This window comes from the organism of the source record quoted next, unplaced genomic scaffold (assembly GCF_019419815.1).
Source record: "Pyrus x bretschneideri cultivar Hongxiangsu unplaced genomic scaffold, Pyrus_bretschneideri_v1 Contig7, whole genome shotgun sequence".
NCBI lineage: Eukaryota > Viridiplantae > Streptophyta > Magnoliopsida > Rosales > Rosaceae > Pyrus > Pyrus x bretschneideri.
The window spans coordinates 8,492,942-8,513,556 of NW_025999809.1; the positions used below are offsets into that span (position 1 = coordinate 8,492,942).

Genomic DNA, 20,615 nt, shown 5'->3' on the forward strand with positions numbered 1-20,615 from the left:
CATGTTAGATTAATGGGTCGTGTCAGAAATTGACAGGCTTAGTACCTAGAAAAGAAGGAAGTCAAATCAGATTTGGTTGCCGAGTTAATTGCCACGGGCCAATCATGGAATCCGTAATATGCGTTGTGGGTGATAAACCCGACTGCACAGAGAGGAGATGAGGAGAAAAATAAGGGAGGTTGTAAAAACAGTCATGCCGGTGAGAGTGGAATTGTGAGAGTTACTGATAAGGGGATGGTGTAAAAATCAAGGAAGGCTAGGTAGAGAATGGTGGGTAGGAAGAAAGCAAGGGGGAGAAGGAAGATGGCCGAAGGGGATTAGTAGAGGCCAGATTTAAAAAAAAAAAATTTAAAATTTAAAATTTCTTAATTTTAATGTTTTTAGTTTTTAATATATACTTGGGCCATATTGACACGGGACTCTCAGTATAGGCGTCACGTTATCAGTTGATGGCTAATTTAACAGTAATTTTAACGAATATATGTAATTACGATTTCATGTACCATTCTGGAATGAAAAAACTTGTACCAAATGTTGAAAATCAAGAAATGTTAGGGTAATAAAATGAAATTAATCCTACTTTTTAATTTATGTAGTGGTTGCTTTTATCTTAAAATTTGACATATTTAAAAAAAAAAAAAAAAAAAAACCTTAAAAAATCACTGGAAAGTACAAGGTTTCTCCCGTTTTCTTTAACTTTAATAATAAAAACATCATCGGGTTGTAATTTTTAATTAACCATTTGGATGAAAAGTGAAAGATAAGAAAGACAGATAGAGGCTATGCAAATTAGTAAAACAGCTCACTATAATATCAAGCCCTGAATCGCTTAAGAAAAAGGTATACACAAAGACCATGGGTAGAGTTTCAATTTATTGTGATAAACTACGCTTGACAGCTTGCCTTATCTTGTATATTCAGCTAGCTTCATCACAAAACAGTTCTTTTGCTTCTGCCAATTCCACTGAAGCAGAAGCACTCCTCAAATGGAAAGCCAGCTTTCAAAACCAAACCCAAAACAACCTGACCTCATGGGTGAATGCAAATGAAGCCCCATGCAATACTTGGATTGGTGTTTCATGCAACTCAGCTGGAAGCATCAACGGATTAAACCTCACCAACTCTAGTATACAAGGTACTCTACTTGAATTTCCATTCATGTCCTTGCCCAATCTTGCATATGTTGACCTCAGCTTGAATGAACTTTTTGATCAAATCCCACCTGAGATCAGTTCCCTCACCAAACTCATCTATTTTGATATATCCTACAATCAAATGTCTGGAAAAATCCCACCCGAAATCGGTCTTTTAACAAATCTTCAGGTTCTTCACCTAAATGCAAATAAGTTCAACGGCTCAATTCCTCAAGAAATAGGGCAACTTAAATTTGTCTATGAGCTAGCTCTAAACTTAAACAATTTAGAGGGTTCAATTCCATCTTCTGTTGGTAATTTGAGCCAATTGACTTCTTTGCTTCTCTTCAGAAACCAACTTTCGGGTTCTATTCCTCCCGAGATAGGAAACCTTTCGAAATTGGTTGAACTTTACCTGTATGACAACTATTTATCGGGTCCAATCCCTCTGAGTGTTGGAAACTTGAAAAATCTAACCATCATGGTGTTATACAACAATACCCTTTCTGGTTCTATCCCAACTTCTTTTGGCAATTTGACAAACCTTGTATATCTCTCTGTCTACGGTAATAAACTTTCCGGCACCATTCCTGAAGAGATTGGAAACTTGAAATTTGTTGAGGAAGTACACCTGGCTGCTAACCGATTTTCTGGTTATTTACCTCGAGATATTTGTAGTGGTGGACTGCTACAAAGGTTTACTGCCGAAAACAACGAATTTACAGGGCCAATCCCGAAAAGCTTGAAAGGTTGCAAGAGCTTAGTCAGAGTCCGTCTTCAAGGGAACCAACTCAAAAGCAACATATCTGAAGACTTTGGTGTCTATCCGAATCTTCAGTTTGTAGATCTAAGCTACAACAACTTATATGGAGAAATCTCAGACATCTGGGGACAGTGTCCCAACTTAACAACCCTACGATTTGCAGGGAACAACCTTACTGGTAGCATACCATCTCAGATTGCCAATGCAACTAAAATTCAAGAACTCGATTTTTCTTCGAATTATCTCGTTGGTGTGGTTCCCAAGGATTTGGGGAGATTGACTTCTATGGTGAATCTAAAGTTGAATGGCAATCAACTTTTGGGTTCTATACCCTCAGAATTTGGAGCGTTCACTCAACTCGACTCTCTTGACATGTCCACCAACAAGTTGAATGGCTCAATTCCAAGCATTTTTGGCGAATTGATCAGTTTAAACTACTTGAATTTGAGCAACAACAATTTCAGTCAAGAAATTCCATTTCAGTTGGGAAAGTTATTTCACCTGTCACAGTTAGATTTAAGTCGTAACTCACTTGAGGGAAAGATACCATCAGAAATTAGCAATATGCAGAGCTTAGAGGGGCTGAATCTTTCCCACAATAATCTTTCTGGTCTCATTCCAACAACGTTTGATGGAATGCTTGGCTTGTCGTACATAGACGTATCCTACAATCACTTGCAAGGTCCCATCCCCAACAACAAAGCATTTCAAGATGGTCACAGCTTTGAAGGGAATGAAGGATTGTGTGGAAATGTTGTAGGTCTAGAATCCTGCAATAAGCACGTCTCAAAAAGAAAACTCGTGTTTGCAATCGTTTTCCCTATCTTGGGAGCAGTTTTACTTTCTCTCCTTGCAATTGTCTTCATCAAAACAAGAAGAAAGAAAGAACTGGGAACAGAAAAGAGTGATATCCATGATGAAATTTTTTCAATCTCTCATTTTGATGGAAAAAAATTGTATTGGGAGATCATAAGAGCAACCAATGGTTTTGACTCCATATTTTGCATTGGGAAGGGAGGATCTGGTAGTGTCTACAAGGCAAAGCTACCATCAGGCAGCATAGTTGCAGTGAAGAAACTCCATCAAAAACTTGACGGCGAGGAGACATTGCAAAAGGAGTTCCACAAAGAAATAAGTGCACTAATCAATATACGACATCGAAACATTGTGAAACTTTGTGGTTTTTGTTCGAATTCGCAGCACTCCTTTCTGGTTTATGAATACCTAGAAAAGGGTAGTCTGGCTTCAATCTTGAGCAAAGAAGACGAAGCAAAAGAATTGGATTGGAGTAGGAGGGTGAGAATTGTAAAAGGCGTAGCTCATGCACTGTCTTACCTGCATCATGATTGCGTGCCGCCAATTGTACACCGAGACTTATCAAGCAACAACATTTTGCTGGATTATGACTATGAGCCTTGTATTTCAGACTTCGGTACTGCTAAGCTTTTGAATCCAGACTCATCGAATTGGAGCTCACTTGCAGGCACATATGGATATGTAGCACCAGGTAAAGTAAAACAGTTAAAATATAAAATGTTGAAATGTGATGATATAAATTTAAATATATACTAATGGCTTGCTCTCCCTTAATTTTTATGCAGAGTTGGCCTACACAAGGAAGGTAACTGAGAAATGTGACGTTTATAGCTTCGGAGTGCTGGCATTGGAAGTGATCACGGGAAAAAGACTAGGTGATTTAATCTCGTCCTTTTCGTCTCCATCTATGTGTGAAAACAAATTGCTGAAGGACATATTGGACCAACGGCTCCCACCTCCTACACTTGAAGTTGAACATGAATTGACAACCATTGCAAGGGTAGCAATCACATGCAGGGATTCGCGACCGCAATCGAGGCCAACAATGCACATGGTTTCTCAGTCGTTATCATTCCAAACTGCAGCTTCCATTGGAGGACCAGACATCACACTTGAACAACTCATTAAGATTTAAATTGTGTTTGATATTGTTTGAGTTGGCATGAAATTCAGATCGTCTTGTTTAAATATATCATATATGTACTCTGTTATATTTGTAGTTAAATTGAGAATAAGAGAGGAGTGCTAGCTGGACTCGCTCAACAGTAAGTCCCACATGTATTACCACTTAAATGGTTAGACCAAAATATCCTATTTGGTATTTACTAGAAATTGGTGCACACGCATTGCATTGCTGTAGGGCTAAAAATTGCATGCAAGATTATGTTGAAAGATATAATAAAAATTATGTCATTTAATACTATTTATATTGAAAACGTTATGAAGATTTTTACATACAAAAGATTATACAGTCTACATACAGAAGATCATAGATTTTTTCTATCTACATGCTAAAAAGATTAGATGGAGATATACAAAAGATTATGAAATGTTGGGGCTATTTATATAACAAAAATATTAAGGAATATTGTTTCATTTACATTAATAAAATATGACAAAAGTTGTCCACTGGAACACCAAAAATTTCCCAGCAGTACTCTCATTGCCAAGAAAACAGCCTAGGCAAGGAAAAAAATTAATTACTAAAATACTTGCAATGAATTTTGACATCAACAGATTTATATTATATAAAAAATAGTGATAAAGTATGGTTACTTTGCGTTTGATTGGTGGAAACGAATTTGGTTTTCTATCAGTCGGTGAGGACCTTTTTTCAGCAATTTGATCGCTTTGTACCAACCTTCCTATCACAACAAATAGTTCATGCTTTCAAAAGAAAAAAGTTCGTGCAGTGTAAAATGTACAACTGGAATTCTGATCAAGTATGTTTGTGAGAAAGACATAATTTAAGTTAGAATACATGTAAGTTTTAATGATTTTGCAGAAGAGGTGTGATCAATAATCTTACTGAATAATGGAATAACAACTAAATTAGTTCCATAACATGAATCTAAAGACTGATCAGTAGCATAATTGACATTCTTATTTTTAAAACCAAATTATTAGGGCCCGTCCTGATCAAGTGTCAGCTAGGTGATCGTTGGGCCCCAAAAAATGGGGCACAAAAATTATTATAGTATTGTATTCATATATGATTCTATAAGCATATAAATTAAAAAGTTTGGTTAATTAATCAAGAATGTTAACTAGAGGTGCTAGTGGTGTTATTTTCTAGTAATAATGAGGTCCTGTGGTCGAACTGTTATCAGAGTCTTTTTATTTTCAATTTTTTTACTTTGTTAGATTGTTAATTTCTTTTATCTGATTATGATAACTAGAATTTGGTTGGTTCATCAAGGAGGTTAACTGGAGACGTTGGTTCCTTTGTTGCCAGTAATAACGAGTTCCCGTGTTCAAGCTAGTCCCTATGCCTTTTTCTTTCCAATTTTTTACTAATTTTTGTTTGATTGCTAATTTCTTTTACCTTTGATTAAAACTACTAAAATTTAGTTTATTCATCAAGAAGGTTAACTAACGGCGCAGGTTTTTGATATTCATTCCAATTCAACTTTAACCTTCAACAAAATAATATATGTATGTCTCCACCAATTTAATTTGGCAAGTATAGAGATTATTCAAAAAATAAGATCACTTTTAGACAGCTGCAAAAATTGGAACTTTCTCTACCAAATCTACAAGGCTTTTGCTCAGAAAATTGCATTGTCAAAGTCTCGTGCTAAGACACTTTAGATGTCAAGTATTGCTCGATTGAGTTTAGGATTTCTCGAGATGGATTACTCCTAAGTGATTCAAAACTTGAACACCACAACTAAGAGAGGCGGAGGAAGAAGACGAAGATGCAAAAGAAAAATAAGAAGCAGACAAGAAGAGAACGATGCAGATACACATCTATTATGTGGCTTGTTTATGTTTCACTGCTATGTGTTTTGCTTGCTTGAATTGCTGGTTTGCTTTTTCATTTTGTATGAAGGAAGGGAAAGAAAAAGTTACTCACACATAAAATAGTCTTAGGAAATAATTTGGAAATAATATTAAGGATGAATAATACAATTTATTTATACCTTATCTTAGAGGTGGAAAAGGACGATCACACGAACTAACAGAGAGACAAACGGGCTTGGTACCCGGCACACAACCATCCATCCCCACTCCCAACCCACCCTAAAATGTCCCAAGCCCGCCCGAAAGCGTTCCAAGCCCGCCGGGCTTTATACCTAGTCCCAATATCTACATCCCAAGCCCACCTTATTTCGAGCCTAGCCCGCCCGATCCTGTTCAAAGCCCGCCTTCTTCGGTTCCATCTCCTATTGGGTTTCAACCAAGCCCGCCGGTGTTCCTACCTCCCATTGTGTTCCCTCCGCCCACTACGCCACCGAGTCCAAGACGAGGCCAGACGGTGGCCCTGTTGTGCGTGGCTAAGTCATCTCTGACCGATCCCATCATCCAAGAGGCTATTCCGCTTCCATCCAACCCAATGGGTCATGCTTCATTTCTTGTTTAGTCCCAATACTTTTCCATATTGCATTTTAATTTATATAGAAAACTGATCCATTATCTTGAAGACATCTTAGGTTATGATGAGTGTCAATTTGTTTATTATTGATATCAAAATAAACTCGATCACAATGACAATGAAAATCCATTTTTTCTTTCTTTTTCATTTTCTTTTCAACTTTTTGATAAGAAAAGTACAAAATTTCAGTGTATGTAACCCTAATTTGAACAGGAATTTTGTAAGTACAATGTAAAGATAACTTCTTGTTCAATCATGAATACAAACTTCAATAATTTCTCATGTTATAAATTGTTTATATATATATATATTATGCAAACTTGGTTAGGTTCAAAGCCAATGGCTCAACTGATCATGACAAATGTGCTTTTGTTAGTGCCAAACAGCTGCAATCCACTTATTAATTAACATGGATTATTATCCTAAGATTTAGAAACATCTTTTAGTATTATGATAATGTTGTAATGTGGTTGATCTACTAGGATATGACTCCCTATGTTTGGAATTGTATACTCCTTTATCCATATCTACGGCCACCACTTAATAAAAAGAAAAACTTCAACTAATAAAATTTGACATGGTGAAACCAAAACAAGTAATTAAGATAAAGTCGGGTTTGCAGTATATTTAGAAATCGCATCTTATGAGTTCTTAACGTAAAGTTCAAAACTTTTCACAATAAAAATAATGTTTGGCATGCAAATTGTTTGACTTCAGTTGATTTAATGCATAATTCTATTAGTGACGCATTTTGTCAAATACTTAATGAGTCTATTGATATCTAACGAAACTAGGGCATAACTTGTCGATCCCTACCAACATTTGCCGATCAGACATTTTATCAAACCCTTGATGATCACCACCGGCCCTTGTACTCATTGAATATCTTTAGAGAACTTGTTAGACTAGGAAGTATCAAACTAAATTTAGTCAAGAACTAAACAAAAACTGATAAAAACCAGAAAAAATAAGAGGAAAAAAGAGAAACAGAAAGAAGCAACACGGCTGTCATGCAGCCGCCCACACCCAACCAATATATTTGGACGTTTCCCTCCATATTAGTAGCAGCCGACTCACTGGCAGAAGTCCACTACTCCGCTTCCCTCCCAAACACCGAAGCAAGGAAAACATCTCACGCAAAAACCCTGAACCCGCGCCTTCCTCCCAACCATTTCTCTTTCTCTAGGCGGTGCCGCCACCGTTTGACGCCCACTACAGCCACCGTAATGTCGGCCTCAATCTTCGAAGACGGCTTCTCCTCTGACCGGCTCTTCAACCAGGGCTACTCCTACACATACGATGACGTCATCTTCCTCCCTCACTACATCGACTTCCCCACCGACTCCGTCCATCTAGCCTCCAACCTCAGCCGCCGCATCCCTCTCTCGATTCCCTGCGTCTCGTCCCCGATGGACACCATCACCGAGTCCCACATGGCCATTTCGATGGCCGCACTCGGTGGCATAGGCATCATCCACTCCAACTTGACGTCGTCCGAGCAAGCCCACATGGTCCGGTCCGTCAAGTCCCGCCGGGTCCCGCTTCTTTCGAACCCCTTCTTCAAATCCCCAAGCGATCGAATCCAATCTGACGACGTTTTCGACGCTTCCAATCCCTACGTCCTGGTTACTGAGAGTGGCAGCCCCAATTCGAAGCTTTTGGGGTACGTGGCGGGCAAGGATTGGGTGAAATCGGGGGACAAGGAGGTGAAGATTTACGATTACATGGTGAACTGTACGGACTTCACGGTGCCGTGGAGTTACGATTTGGGGGCGATTGGGGAGTACATGGAGGAGAAAAAACGAGATTTGGTGGCGACTGTGAGGGAAAATGAGGTGGTGGATGTGGTGGCGAAGGAGGAGGTGGAGAGGATTAAAGGGTACCCCAAATTGGGGGGTTGGGACGGTGGGTCCCGACGGGACGTGGCTGGTTGGGGCGGCGATCGGGACGAGGGAGTCCGATAAGGAGAGGTTGGAGGAGTTGGTGAAGGCAGGGGTGGATGTAGTGGTCTTGGATAGCTCTCAGGGGAACTCGATTTATCAGATTGAGATGATAAAGTATGGAAGAAAATGTACTCGAAATTGGACGTAGTTGGCGGGAATGTGGTGACGGTGAGTCAGGCGCAGAATTTGATTCAGGCTGGTGTTGACGGGTTGAGGGTTGGAATGGGGTCTGGCTCAATTTGTACGACTCAAGAGGTCTGCGCTGTCGGACGCGGACAGGTATAAAGATGCCTTCTTTTTGTTAGTTGTTGCTTTTGTGATTGATGCTTCAGTTTGACATCCTCATTATTGGTGGTTAATTTAAGGATTTGTAGAATCTGGAGGTGTTGAAAGTTATGATATTTGTAGTGATTGGTTAAATTTCTTGAATTCTTTTTGGATGAAAAATATTGGATTAAGGATTTGTCGATCAATGACATTGTTCCTAACAATCGTTGTTTTGATGAGTGTTTTACTATTTAGTTATTAGATACTTAAGAACATAGGGCATAGAAAACAAAGGTTCGACTTTAGCTTCTGGCAGTGACAACCCTTTGATGGACTTAAACAGTGTAGTTTGTGGCGTGAAAAGATATATAATTACATTTTGGAACATTTTGAAGACTTTATTTGACGTTTTGTTCTACAGGTTGCTGAATGCTATACCATTTTATGACCAAAGTTGTTTTGGTTTTGGTGATATGTTTCAGGCAACTGCTGTTTACAAGGTTGCTTCTCTTGCTTCACAAAGTGGTGTGCCCGTGATTGCTGATGGTGAAATTTCCAATTCCGGACACATTGTCAAGGCTTTGGTCATTGGGGCTTCTACTGTCATGATGGGAAGTTTCTTCGCTGGAAGCACGGAGGCTCCCAGGGTTTTTGTGTATCAGGTATGTCTGGGACTTACTTATGTTTATATTGCTGGAACAGTTATACTGCTCATACCATCAGATATTAAATCTACTTGGAACATTTCTTCTCGTTTGTATGAGTGTTTACTGCATATGTCTTTTCTAGTTCTTTGACAACTTTTTGAGTGGTTTAAGGAGTTTATTTGGCTGATTTATGAATACTGAATTGCAGCTGTGATTGGTAAAGAGACTTATCTAGAAGATATGCTTTTCTTAGTATGTTAGACATCCTGAGTTATTTCTCATCCTTTTTGGACTGCATCAATATCGTTCGATGGATCAGTCATTGATGTGTTATGGTTTGCCATCAATCTTTAATGCTTTTACATCATTAGGAATGCCTGGTATGTTTGCATGGACTCTCTCCCTGATGACCTGAACTTAATCAGTTTGAAGCCCACATACAGTAAGGGGTTTTGAACTCCTTCGGGTTAACCCAAGTGGTGACAGTAAGTGGCAAAATGGGTTAGGATTAGGCTAGATACGGGTCTGGTTCCCTGAAATTGTGATTGGGTTTTTCATGGATGCATGTCAAAGCTAAACTTATAGGGAAGTGTATTGGACATAGTTTTTAATTTCTGTGTCTTTGATTTTTATTTTTTATTTTTTTAATGGTAATTATCTAATTAAGCAATTGATTAATTTTTTAGTTTTGAACAGAGGGTCTTTGCTAATCTAACCTACAACTCAAATTATGTGTATCTTCCTTTATTTCTGAACTAAAAGCAAAAATTGTCTACATAAATTGCACTGGATTTAGAGTATACTTGTCTTTTATAAGCAACATACTGTTTGCTATTTCTTTGTCATTGTTAATTAGCTTTCTGCATGCTTAACCTCTATTAAGGAAACAGTTTGATATAAGTGATTTCATTTTTTCCATTAGAATGGTTGCCGAGTAAAAAAATATCGAGGCATGGGGTCTCTTGAAGCAATGACAAAAGGGAGTGATCAGAGGTACTTGGGCGATACAGCTAAGCTGAAAATTGCACACGGGGTTGTTGGGGCAGTTGCTGACAAAGGTTCTGTTTTGAAGTTCATACCATATACAATGCAAGCTGTGAAACAAGGTTTCCAAGATCTTGGTGCTTCTTCATTGCAGTCTGCTCATGACCTCTTAAAATCAAGTGTTTTAAGGCTAGAGGTAAGTAGACCATTTTGCAGACATTGTTGTGTTACCTCATATCATCGTTATTAAGGCTGTCAATTTAGTTCTATGCTTTAAATGAGAATTGATATTGTAGCCAATGCTTCTTTCGATAACTTACTCTTTCGTAGTCTGTTCCATAGCATGTTGTATTCTTGTTCAACACTCTAAGGTTAAACTACCAAAAGGAGTGGGGAAGAAACCTATTAATCTAGAGTACTGCCATTGTGTGTCACTCATATTGAGACACTTATTTACTTACAGAGAAGAAACCTGTAACCTCTCAGGGTTTTCCCTGACCCCGCTTACTTCTTTAGATGGTTTTCCATCCCCATATATGACCTCAAGGAAAAGTGCGCTCCGCGATTACCTTGTTATAGCTCAAGATGCAATGATGGTCATATCAAGAACTAATATGGTTTCTCAATCAGTTGACAATGTATTCTACTAAGCAGGTAAGAACAGGAGCAGCACAAGTAGAAGGTGGCGTTCATGGTGTGGTTTCTTACAAGAAGATATCGTTTTGATGGTTGTATCTTTTCAGCTTTTCTCATTCCTGCTGGTGACTGCTGTCTCGGGGAATTGGGAACTCTTCCGTGTTCCATACTGCATCTGATATCGCCAATTTAGTATGAGTAACAAGGGCGAGCCTGTCAAACTGCCACCGGGTATTTCTGAGCAGCGAAAGGTTTGGTCTCAAACGGTTCTCTGGCGTTTTGTTGGTTGCCATGAGAGCTTCCATCTGCCTGCATTTGTTTTTATTATTTATTTATTTTTTTGAAAACTACTGCCTGCATTTTTTTCACTCTGCACTTTAAATGTGACATATGACTAGTTAGATTTTGTCTGAGTTATGTTTGTTACTAGTTTTCATTACGAATTATTATCAATTGTTCACCACATAGTTGTTTTTTTTTTTTATATTTATAATGTTTGTAGGCACATGACCAAAAAGAAAAGGGAGAGAGAATCAAAGACAACCGCGGAATATTTGATGTTACAACTAGGGGTGGAATAAAATACCAAAAAAACCAAACCTACCGAAACCGAACTGAATCGAATAGACAATACCAAAAATTTGGCACCCAAAGCTGAACCGAAATTGAAAAATTCTATTAGGCATGAAACTTGGATTAGTTCGATAAGACCAAACCGAACCCTATATCTATATATATATATATATATTTATTTTCTTTTAATTTGGAATATTAATTTTTTATAGTCTATCGGATTTGGTTGAGATTTATCTTAATCGTTGACTCAAAACCAATCCTTCTTGACCCCACTTTCTCTTCCCCCTCCCCCCCCCCCCCCCGGGTTTTGGTGAGGGCTTTTCTCTCTGTAAGAGAGTTTCTCTTCGGCGTGTGATTGTTTTCTTTAGTTTTCAAGCTTGGTTCTTCAGTTTTTTCTCACTTTTGCTGCCACTGATCCTAGCTGTGGCTTGGGTTGGTGGCAGCCCCAATCCCTCCTCCTTCGTTTTCCTTTGGCCTGTCTCCTATGTCCCTTCTGGATAGCTTGTATTTCTGACTTGGATCCCTGTGTAGATATATCCGATCTTTCGGTTTCAACTCTCGTTCTTAGTCATGTTCTCGATACCCAGTTCAAAAGTGAAATTTCCTCTGGTGAAGTTTCAATTATGTTTGAGTCTTTGTACCACCACTTTTCCGCCGCAATTGTTCTCCTCGGTGACTGAGCCTCGATCTAGAAGCTCCTTGGGTGCCGATGCTTCGACTGGAAGTGTGGAGTTTATCTAGATGACTCGAATTGTGCGAAATTGGGGCACTTTTGGCAACCTTGGGGATGGATGATTGATTTTCATCGAGTTCCCTCGGCTGCTGTGTATGGTATTCCAGTTGGGGGTTTTTTGTTTTTTCTGGCTTGTTGTGTTAGGGTTTGTATGGGGTGGGGCTTATGCCTTTAGTTTAGGTCTTTGAAGGAGGGATTTGTATATATTTTAGTTCTTTGAATTAACTTTACTTTACCAAAAAAGAAAAAAAGAAAAAGCAACCCAATTTCCCACTCCGGCCACCCACACATCACAGTGACCTCCACAACTATCTCTTTCTCGTTCGAAACTCCTCTCTAGTCTCTTGACCCGTTTCTCTATCTCGACTCTCCTCTCTTCAGTTCTTCTATTCTTCCACAACATAGTAACCTGATTTTTGTCTCTCTTTCTCTCTCGACTCGGCCCACGTGAACCCCAACCATATGATCTCGACTCTGGCCCCACCCACCCTTTCCTGACCTCTCTCTGTGTTTCTCCTCCGCCGACTCTCTCTCGGTCGATCTCGACTCCGGCAACGTCACACCCGCAACACTACACGTCTCTCTTTCTCGACTCCTCTCCAACTCTTTCTTTACTCTTTCTTTATCAAGTCACTCAAGTTAAGAAATTTTCCTTTAATTCTTCATATTTAAATTAGGATTTTGATTTGGGGTTCTGAAGTGGGGATTAGAGTGTCAATTTGGGTTTCAAATTTTGATTTGACATTAGGGGATTGTTGAGGTTAGTCCTTTCATGTAATGGTTAAGGGGATTGTTGAGGTCTGTACTGTAATGGTGTACTAATGCAATTGCAGCAATTTGTTTCCTTGCTATACGAATTTTTAAATTGATGTGATCATAGTAAGATGCAAACTTTTTCATTAAATTGATGCAATTATAATAATTGAAAGGCCACTTAGTATTACGATATAGTGGTATACCTCTCCACTTGTAAGTGAGAGGTCTTAGGTTCAATGCTTGCCAGAGGCGAATTTGAACCATATTATTGCTAGCCCATAGTGATGCTAAGTCCACCCCTCTTCCCTTTAGTGTAGATAATATTGTTTGTTCAAAAAAAAAAAAAAAAAAAACCAGAATTGTTTTTGCTCAATAAATGGAGAGGAATAGAGCACATGAGTATATGGCCACAGCTTAACATTTGGGGTTGAAAAATTTTGGGAAAATTTAGGTTTTGTTGGGCTTAAAATCAGAAGCCCAAAAAATTTGACTTGAAGGCCCATTTTTAGCCCGAACTGAAAAGCTGAACTATTTTGGTATTACCGAATTTCGAGAAAGCTGAAATATTGGTTTGGTTTCAGTTTTTCGCCCTCTTTTCCCGAACAATTGCGATTCGATTTTTGTACCAACCATTTCGATTCGCTATCTCAAACCAAGCCACCCCTAATTACAAGTAGTATATTTTTGCACTGTCGTTTTCTCTTTATTGATTTGATTTATTAATTATCTAAAAGACTATAAAAAAGAGGAGTATGTGGAAGATAAAAGTTAATGCGGAAATCACATCTTAATCATCAGTCTACTACGCTTGCAAGTGTATTCTCTATAAGTGACAGATGCACGACTTAGAATTAGTACTTGATATTAATCTTTGAACTTTCTAAGTTAGGAAATATTTTTTCAAGTATCCGATATTCAAGCAAGTTCGTCATGTGTTATAAAATAAGAAGAATGACACAAAAAAATATATCATTTGCTTCACTTGTATTATGACATGCATAGTATTGCTTAAATCATACTTAACAAAGGATAATGCTAGGAAGACCTAATTTTTAAACCAAAATTTGCAAACCAAATGATGTCACTAATAGAAAATAAGCATGTTAATCAACACTTAAGTAATAATCGCCACTTAGTACTACGGTTTAGTGGTATTCCTCTTTACTAGTAAGTGAGAGGCCTGAGATTTAATTATCGCCAACGGTGAATTTGAACCACATTATTGCTAGCCCATTGTAAGGCTTAGCCCACTCTCGTATCCCTTAGTATAGATAATATCGTTTGTAAAAAAAACATTTAAGTAATAATCAAATCATTCACCATCACATCATTCGATTTAAAAATTTAACCTCCCTAACATCATCTCTAAATAAAAATCTTTCTCTAGGTAGGATATTCCTCACATCCTCACAAACAATGTGAGGAGCATACATTAGATCAAGTCCACCGTGTGCTCCAGCCCGAGGGACAGGCGTAGGAACAGGGCCATGTAGCCCGAGTGATGAAGCCCAGCGTATGCTAACGAGCGAGAGGCCCGTCAATTCATGCCGGCCCAAGCGCCCGAAAGCAATGTGATGTGGGTAGACGTCAGCCACAATGTAAAATTAATAAAAATATTAAATATTAATAAAAAATTAAAAAATTAAAAAAAAATTAAAAAAATGTAAAACCCGGAGGCTTCGAACTCCACGGCTTTCGCTGGAGTTCATCACCAAGGCTGGTGATACACCCACAGATAAATGGGAGAGATCCAGTCCCTCCTCCTTCGCAGCTGTCGCTGCACCCCACACCGCCTTCACCTCCACACACTCGCAATCCCTCTCCTTCCACTCACGCGCCCAGATCGCACGATTTGGGATTTGTTTTTGGGGGGGGGGGGAGAGAGAGAGAGATTTTAACTAAGGAGTTGGTGATCCTTTACCTACTTAACTAAGGAAAAATTAAATTTTTGCATGGATCGGCTATTGATGTTGTTAGAGTTTGAGGCCCTCCCTCAAGAGCTTAAGTGAGAGAGAGCTGCTGAGCTTGAAAAAGAAAGAATAAAAAAAACACATAGCTTTTGGAATGGTGCGTTGGCAGCATGTGAAAAGAAGAAAATAATAATAATAAAAAAAAGGTTTTGGTATGGTGCATTGGCACCATGTGAAAAAAAACAAAGGTTTTGGAATGGTGTGCTGCATCATGTGAAAAGAAAAAATTAAAAAAATAAAAATAATTTTTTTAATAAAAAGTGATACAATGAGATGGATTAAAAATCTTATCTGAAATTACAAATAAATTATTTTTTATTATTTAAAAATATACAAATATTTTATTACCAATTATCAAGGTTATTCAATGTAAGGATGAACATGCAAAATACAATTACTGTTTATTAAGAATAATTATTGTTTATAAGTAGATTAAATAGTGAATAATCCAAGAAAATCTTAGCAATAGTGGAACTGCCCTTAGTCATGAGTTAGATGGGGGGTTTGGAAGGTTCAAAGTATGACATTGACAGGTTCTGTTTCTGGTCCAATCTGCAGACTTCAGTTTTGTTTTCTTGCCGCTTTAATTCGATAGGACATGTTGACATTGGAATTTGGAAACCTCAGCCATAAAAACAAGAAGAAATTTCCACAATTTCATTAACTCATGATTTTGACTGTGAAATTGTGTGGTCGTTTGGATGTAAATTTGAGTGGGACGTTTATGGATGAAACCCAAGTTTTTGGTCCAAATTATCTCCAAAGCGGGCTTGCAGGTCAGAAGAAACATAATAGAAAGATTCAGTGCGGGCAGGCTCATAGTAAGCCCTGTTTTTACTGTTGATATGCACAAGCTGTTGTCACCGTTGGATGTCGCACCTCCTGAATTATGAACCAGTGATGTGTACCCGGCTACATTTTTTTTAAAGGAAAACTAATGAAAAAAGTTTGAGAACTTTGAGTTTTAATGATAAGGATAAAATAAAGGATAAAATGAATAATACCAAGATTGATTTTTTAGTGTAAAAATATGGATTTTCATTAAAGTGAACAGTAGTAGGAGCTTTTCGTTAAAATTTCATTTTTTTTTAATCTAATGGCTCAATCAAATTTAATCAATTTTAACGGTAATAAAAAAGATCCAACAACTCACATTTAAATCTAACAATCAAAATAATATTACTAATTAATCCAAATCAGATTAAACACCAAAACTTCTCCAAAACTGTATAAATACATGTCAATTTTTCACTTATCCATAAAAAACTAAATAATATAAATAAATTTTTTTCACATCAAAATGTTCCTGAAAAAAAAAAAAAAAGGAAAAAAAGAAAAGAAAGAAATATAAAAATTTAACAAATTATAAAGTTGAGCATGGAAAGCTCATAAAATGATAAGGGGTAAAACCCTTGACTAGGGTAGTTCTAGGTCAACAACTACTTGTACTTAAAAAAAAATGCGTTTAGACATCGCATTATAGTTACTCTCCAAATCACGGTAGTTACTCTCCCTCTCTCTCCGTTTCTGAAAATCCAAAGCACGGTAGGTACTCTCTCTCTCTCTCTCTCTCTCTCTCTCTCTCTCTCTCTCTCTCTCATACAATAAATCGTTGTTTGATTAGCATCTATATATGATTCGGAAGTTGTTAACTAGTTAATAATGAAAGTTCATTAGTCATTGCAAATGTAGCAGAAAAGATCATCAGCCGGTTGCATCTGCATATTGTGAGAAAGATTCCTGTACCAAATCCTTTTAATCATGGGCCAGTGCCTAGAACAAAAAATTACGGGTGTGCATTAAACCGATCGAACCATATGTAAGTTGGTTTACTCGATGAAGTTCTTATGTTTCGATAAATTTTTTTTTTTTGATAGAATTGAAACGTGGGAGAAGAGTAGATGTTTTGAAATATATAACTTTTCAAATGTTGCTTTTTTTGTTGATGTGTTGGAAAATGGTTAAACCAGCTCAATCCAAATTTCATTTTTACCTAATCCTTTTGAGTTTTTCTTTCTTGTTTTGTAGCTTGTGTTGCAGGTTCTTACCTTTTAAATTTTATTTTAGAGGGATTTGGTCCTATGTCCGTCCCTCTCTTTTTCTTGTATTTTCTTTTTTAAGAGGGGTAAAATTTATGTCTTTCCCGTCTTTTTTTCTTGTATTTTCTTTTTCAAAAGAGATAAGGTGTATATCCTTTCCTCTTTTCTTGTATTTTGTTGTTCTTACTTTATGATGAATAAGGTTTATGTCTCTCCTTGGCTAGGTATAATTTTTCTTTTCTCATCTCAATAAATTTCTCTTGTAACGCCAAGTTTTCCAAAAAAACGCCTATTTTTTTTCGATGAATTGGAGTGGATTTGAGTCAAATATAATTCATGACTCCAAACTTCTGATTCCACAACTAAGTTTTAATAGTATATCTAAGCAGCACCATTAATGTATAAGCTATGGGAATGCGGCTTTATTACATCTGAACTAGGTAAACATGTTGCATGTGAAATTAGAAGCCAAAAATGAGGGTGAAGGAGAAGATAACAACTTGTATGTCACGGTGAACCTACACCATATAAGTTGTCCTTCACTCCTTGAACGTGAGTTATTGACAAAGTTATTAATTTACGTTGGACATTGGAGATCAAAACCTCATAACAAATTTCTTTTTGAATCTGTATCATAACTAAAACACGTGATTTGACATTTTTTCATCACGAATAACAATATTTATTAACTTTTTTTTATTTTTTTTATAGAAAACCTTGACGGTACGAGGAGAATTTTATTGATATAAAAAAAGAGTACACCTAGTTAGGGGGGACATAAATCTAATCCCTCATAATACAAGAAAAAAAGATAAAGAAAATACATGAAAAGAAGGGAGGACATAAATCTTATCCTTCTAGAAACAAAAACAACAAAAACACAAAAAAAATAAAAGAGGGGGGGGGGGGCATGAAACCTAACCCTTCTAAAGACGAACCTAAAGTTTAGGTCTAAACCTGCAAAACAGAAAGAAGGAACATCACTGACACGCTCGACCTTGATATCCTCCAAACACCAAGGTAGGCACATACTGGCCAACAAATTCATACTAACATGTGAGAGAAGTAACAAACATAATTAAAACTTATAAATTTAAATACAATGATCATACAATGTGTTCAGAACATACAACTAATCCGAGACACTAGAAAGGAATAATATAAAATTGAACGAACAAAGGGATGGGTCGTACACCAGAGGACTCGAAGATGCCGATGCGGGAGTGCCTTGACGCCGGGTTTGTACACCTCGATTCTATGTCCTGAGGAGGCACAAAACAAAACATGAGTGGACCAAGTTGATATATAAGTAATACTGAAACAGTTATTCATCAACATACTAACCCCTAAGGTTTAAGAAAACTCGATATAGCATAATAAGTAATCGATTTTCCGAAAGCTATAGTATCCCACATCGGCGGGGTGGGGGTTGGTCCCTGGCCTTATATGTACATGTCCCTCTATTCCTAGCGTAACGCGTTTTGGGTAGTGAGGTTCTCTTGCCCAGGAACAAATTCGTAAGGGCGTGGCCCAAAGCAAAAAACATTGTGCTAGACGGAGTAGTGATGTGACAATTTGGTATCAGAGCCAGACTCATCGTCCTTTCAGATGTGCCAACGAGGACGTCGGTCTCCCTAAGGGAGGTGGATTGTAGTATTTCACATTGACGGGGTAAAGGTTGGTCCCTGGCCTTATATGTACATGCCCCTCTCTTCCTAGCATAACGCATTTTGGGTAGTGAGGTTCTCTTGCCTATGAACAAATATGTGAAGGTGTGGCGCAAATCGAATAATATCGTGCTACGGCAAAGTCGGAATGTGATAGTCAATCAGATGGATAGTTAGAATTGGTACGTATATTAGCAGGTGCTTGGAACAAGAAAAAATTAAAGCAATTAAGTTGTTCCTTTAGACATTTTACATTCCATCATTGCAATATCTCTATTATAATAAATATTGAACACCACTTTGTTTGGGGCTTCTCCTAAACTCTAAACTCTAGTTATTGTAGTAGTTTCAAACTTTCTCCATTCCTTTAATAATAATATTTTAAAAAAAAATGTGTTAGTAAAATTCCAGATGTAGAGTATTCTTCAGATCCTCATGGAGCATGCATGCATTAGTAATATTACTAATCAGTTGGTTTTGGAAGATTCAAAGTAGGACAGACTCCTATTTTCTGGCCCGATCTAACTTTGTCTTCCATGCTGAACTATACATAGCAGGCAGGTCTACCCCGCCACAAGCTGGATCATTGAGAAAGTGATCACTTAATTCCGTAAACTCGTGACTTTGACATTTTTATCTTCATCATGACTAACAATAGTATAAAATATTGCCTGCGAAAGAAACAGAACACTACGTATGAGTCCCGTATGTGTATGTGTCCAGATTTATCGTAGAAGTTTCTTAAACAATAGTTGATACAGGATTTTATGATTTGGTGATATTATTTGAACACACAAAATTAACATACATGTTAATAATTCTATAATACATCTGTGACACACATATTAGAATAAAGTTTAATTATAATCAAAGAGTACGTCAACAAAGGATATACTTACATGATGAAAAAAATTCTAAACCTAAAACCTAAACTCTAAAACCTAATTAAGCCTTTACATGCGACAAAACTTTTTGAGGTTCGTCGGGCAAGATTTCACACCCTACGTGCCATTTTTTCCTTGACACCAAATGTTTGCTCGACAAAAGCTGACTTGTCCAACTGAATGACTTTGTCATGCACAGCCTTTGACAAAACCGTAAACGTTGATGATTTTTGTTGACCAACTGAAATTTCGTCGGGTGAAAACACTATACCTGACCAAATTTTATTCATTGAGCAAATAATAATTTTTGGTAGTGTGACAGGCTCGTATTTTCTGGTCCAGTATTCAGACTTTGCTTTTATTTTCTTTGATCCTTAATTGCATAATATATGAGGCATTGGCATAGAGATCACTTTCGACATTGAAAACCTCATACATAATAACAAGAAGAAATTTCGTTTTGCATAATTTCATCAACACGTGATTTTGACAGTTTTATTTTATTATCTCGAAATTATGTGGAAGTTTTGTGGATGACTTAATGGGTCGCATTTATACATATAGCTTACTTGCTTAGCTAGGGAAATGAAGGAGCCAAACTTTATACCTTTACTAATGAAAATGGTTCCCTTCCTTGTATTGCTATTGTTATCATCAAAATTAGTCTTTGCCAATATTTCACAAGATCAAATAATAACTTAAAAATAAAAAATAAGCTGAAAGCTATTTTTGTGAGTGTGTTTTCAATATAATGCTTTGATTTCGGTTTTCAATTTTCAATTTTTGTTAAACACTTACCAAGCAAATTTCTAAAACTAACAAGTTGTAAATTGAATGGTTGTTGAATGAGCCTTAACATCTAGTCATCTATAATGATGAAAGTTTCTTCTTGTTAATTCAGAGGATGCAAGGAAGATGGTCTTTAGAAGGTCGCAATTGCAAATGGAGCTAGTTCAGGCACGGAAATCACCCCAACTGCAATTGGAGCTGATTCTGGCACGGAAATCACCCGTACGAATACCTGATCCACAGTCTGGGTCGGGTTGTGACCTTTGTATTAGGCGGCACTAGACGGCTGGCCACCGTCTCGATTAATGCCTAGGCGTTTCAAAATTAAGCAAGGGCACCTAGACTTGACAAGGCATTCATCTAGACCGCCTAATCCGCCCAAACCCGCCTAAGCACCGGCTTAGGTTGTGACTTACT

General features: G+C 37.5%; 1 protein-coding gene, 1 long non-coding RNA gene and 1 pseudogene across 2 annotated transcripts; all 3 read left to right on the plus strand.

Moving 5' to 3' along the window:
- The first annotated feature begins 382 nt into the window (after positions 1–382).
- LOC103940963 (MDIS1-interacting receptor like kinase 2-like) lies at positions 383–4,135 on the plus strand. The gene is made up of 2 exons (XM_009351141.3): positions 383–3,403; positions 3,498–4,135. Exons 1-2 carry the CDS (start codon positions 856–858, stop codon positions 3,845–3,847), a joined length of 2,898 nt encoding a protein of 965 aa, XP_009349416.2. The 5' UTR covers positions 383–855; the 3' UTR covers positions 3,848–4,135.
- Positions 4,136–7,297: 3,162 nt separating this feature from the next.
- LOC125467971 lies at positions 7,298–11,247 on the plus strand (annotated as a pseudogene).
- Positions 11,248–16,225: 4,978 nt separating this feature from the next.
- LOC125472373 lies at positions 16,226–17,069 on the plus strand. The gene is made up of 2 exons (XR_007254302.1): positions 16,226–16,364; positions 16,497–17,069. It is a non-coding gene; the product is annotated as an uncharacterized LOC125472373 (long non-coding RNA).
- Positions 17,070–20,615: the final 3,546 nt, after the last annotated feature.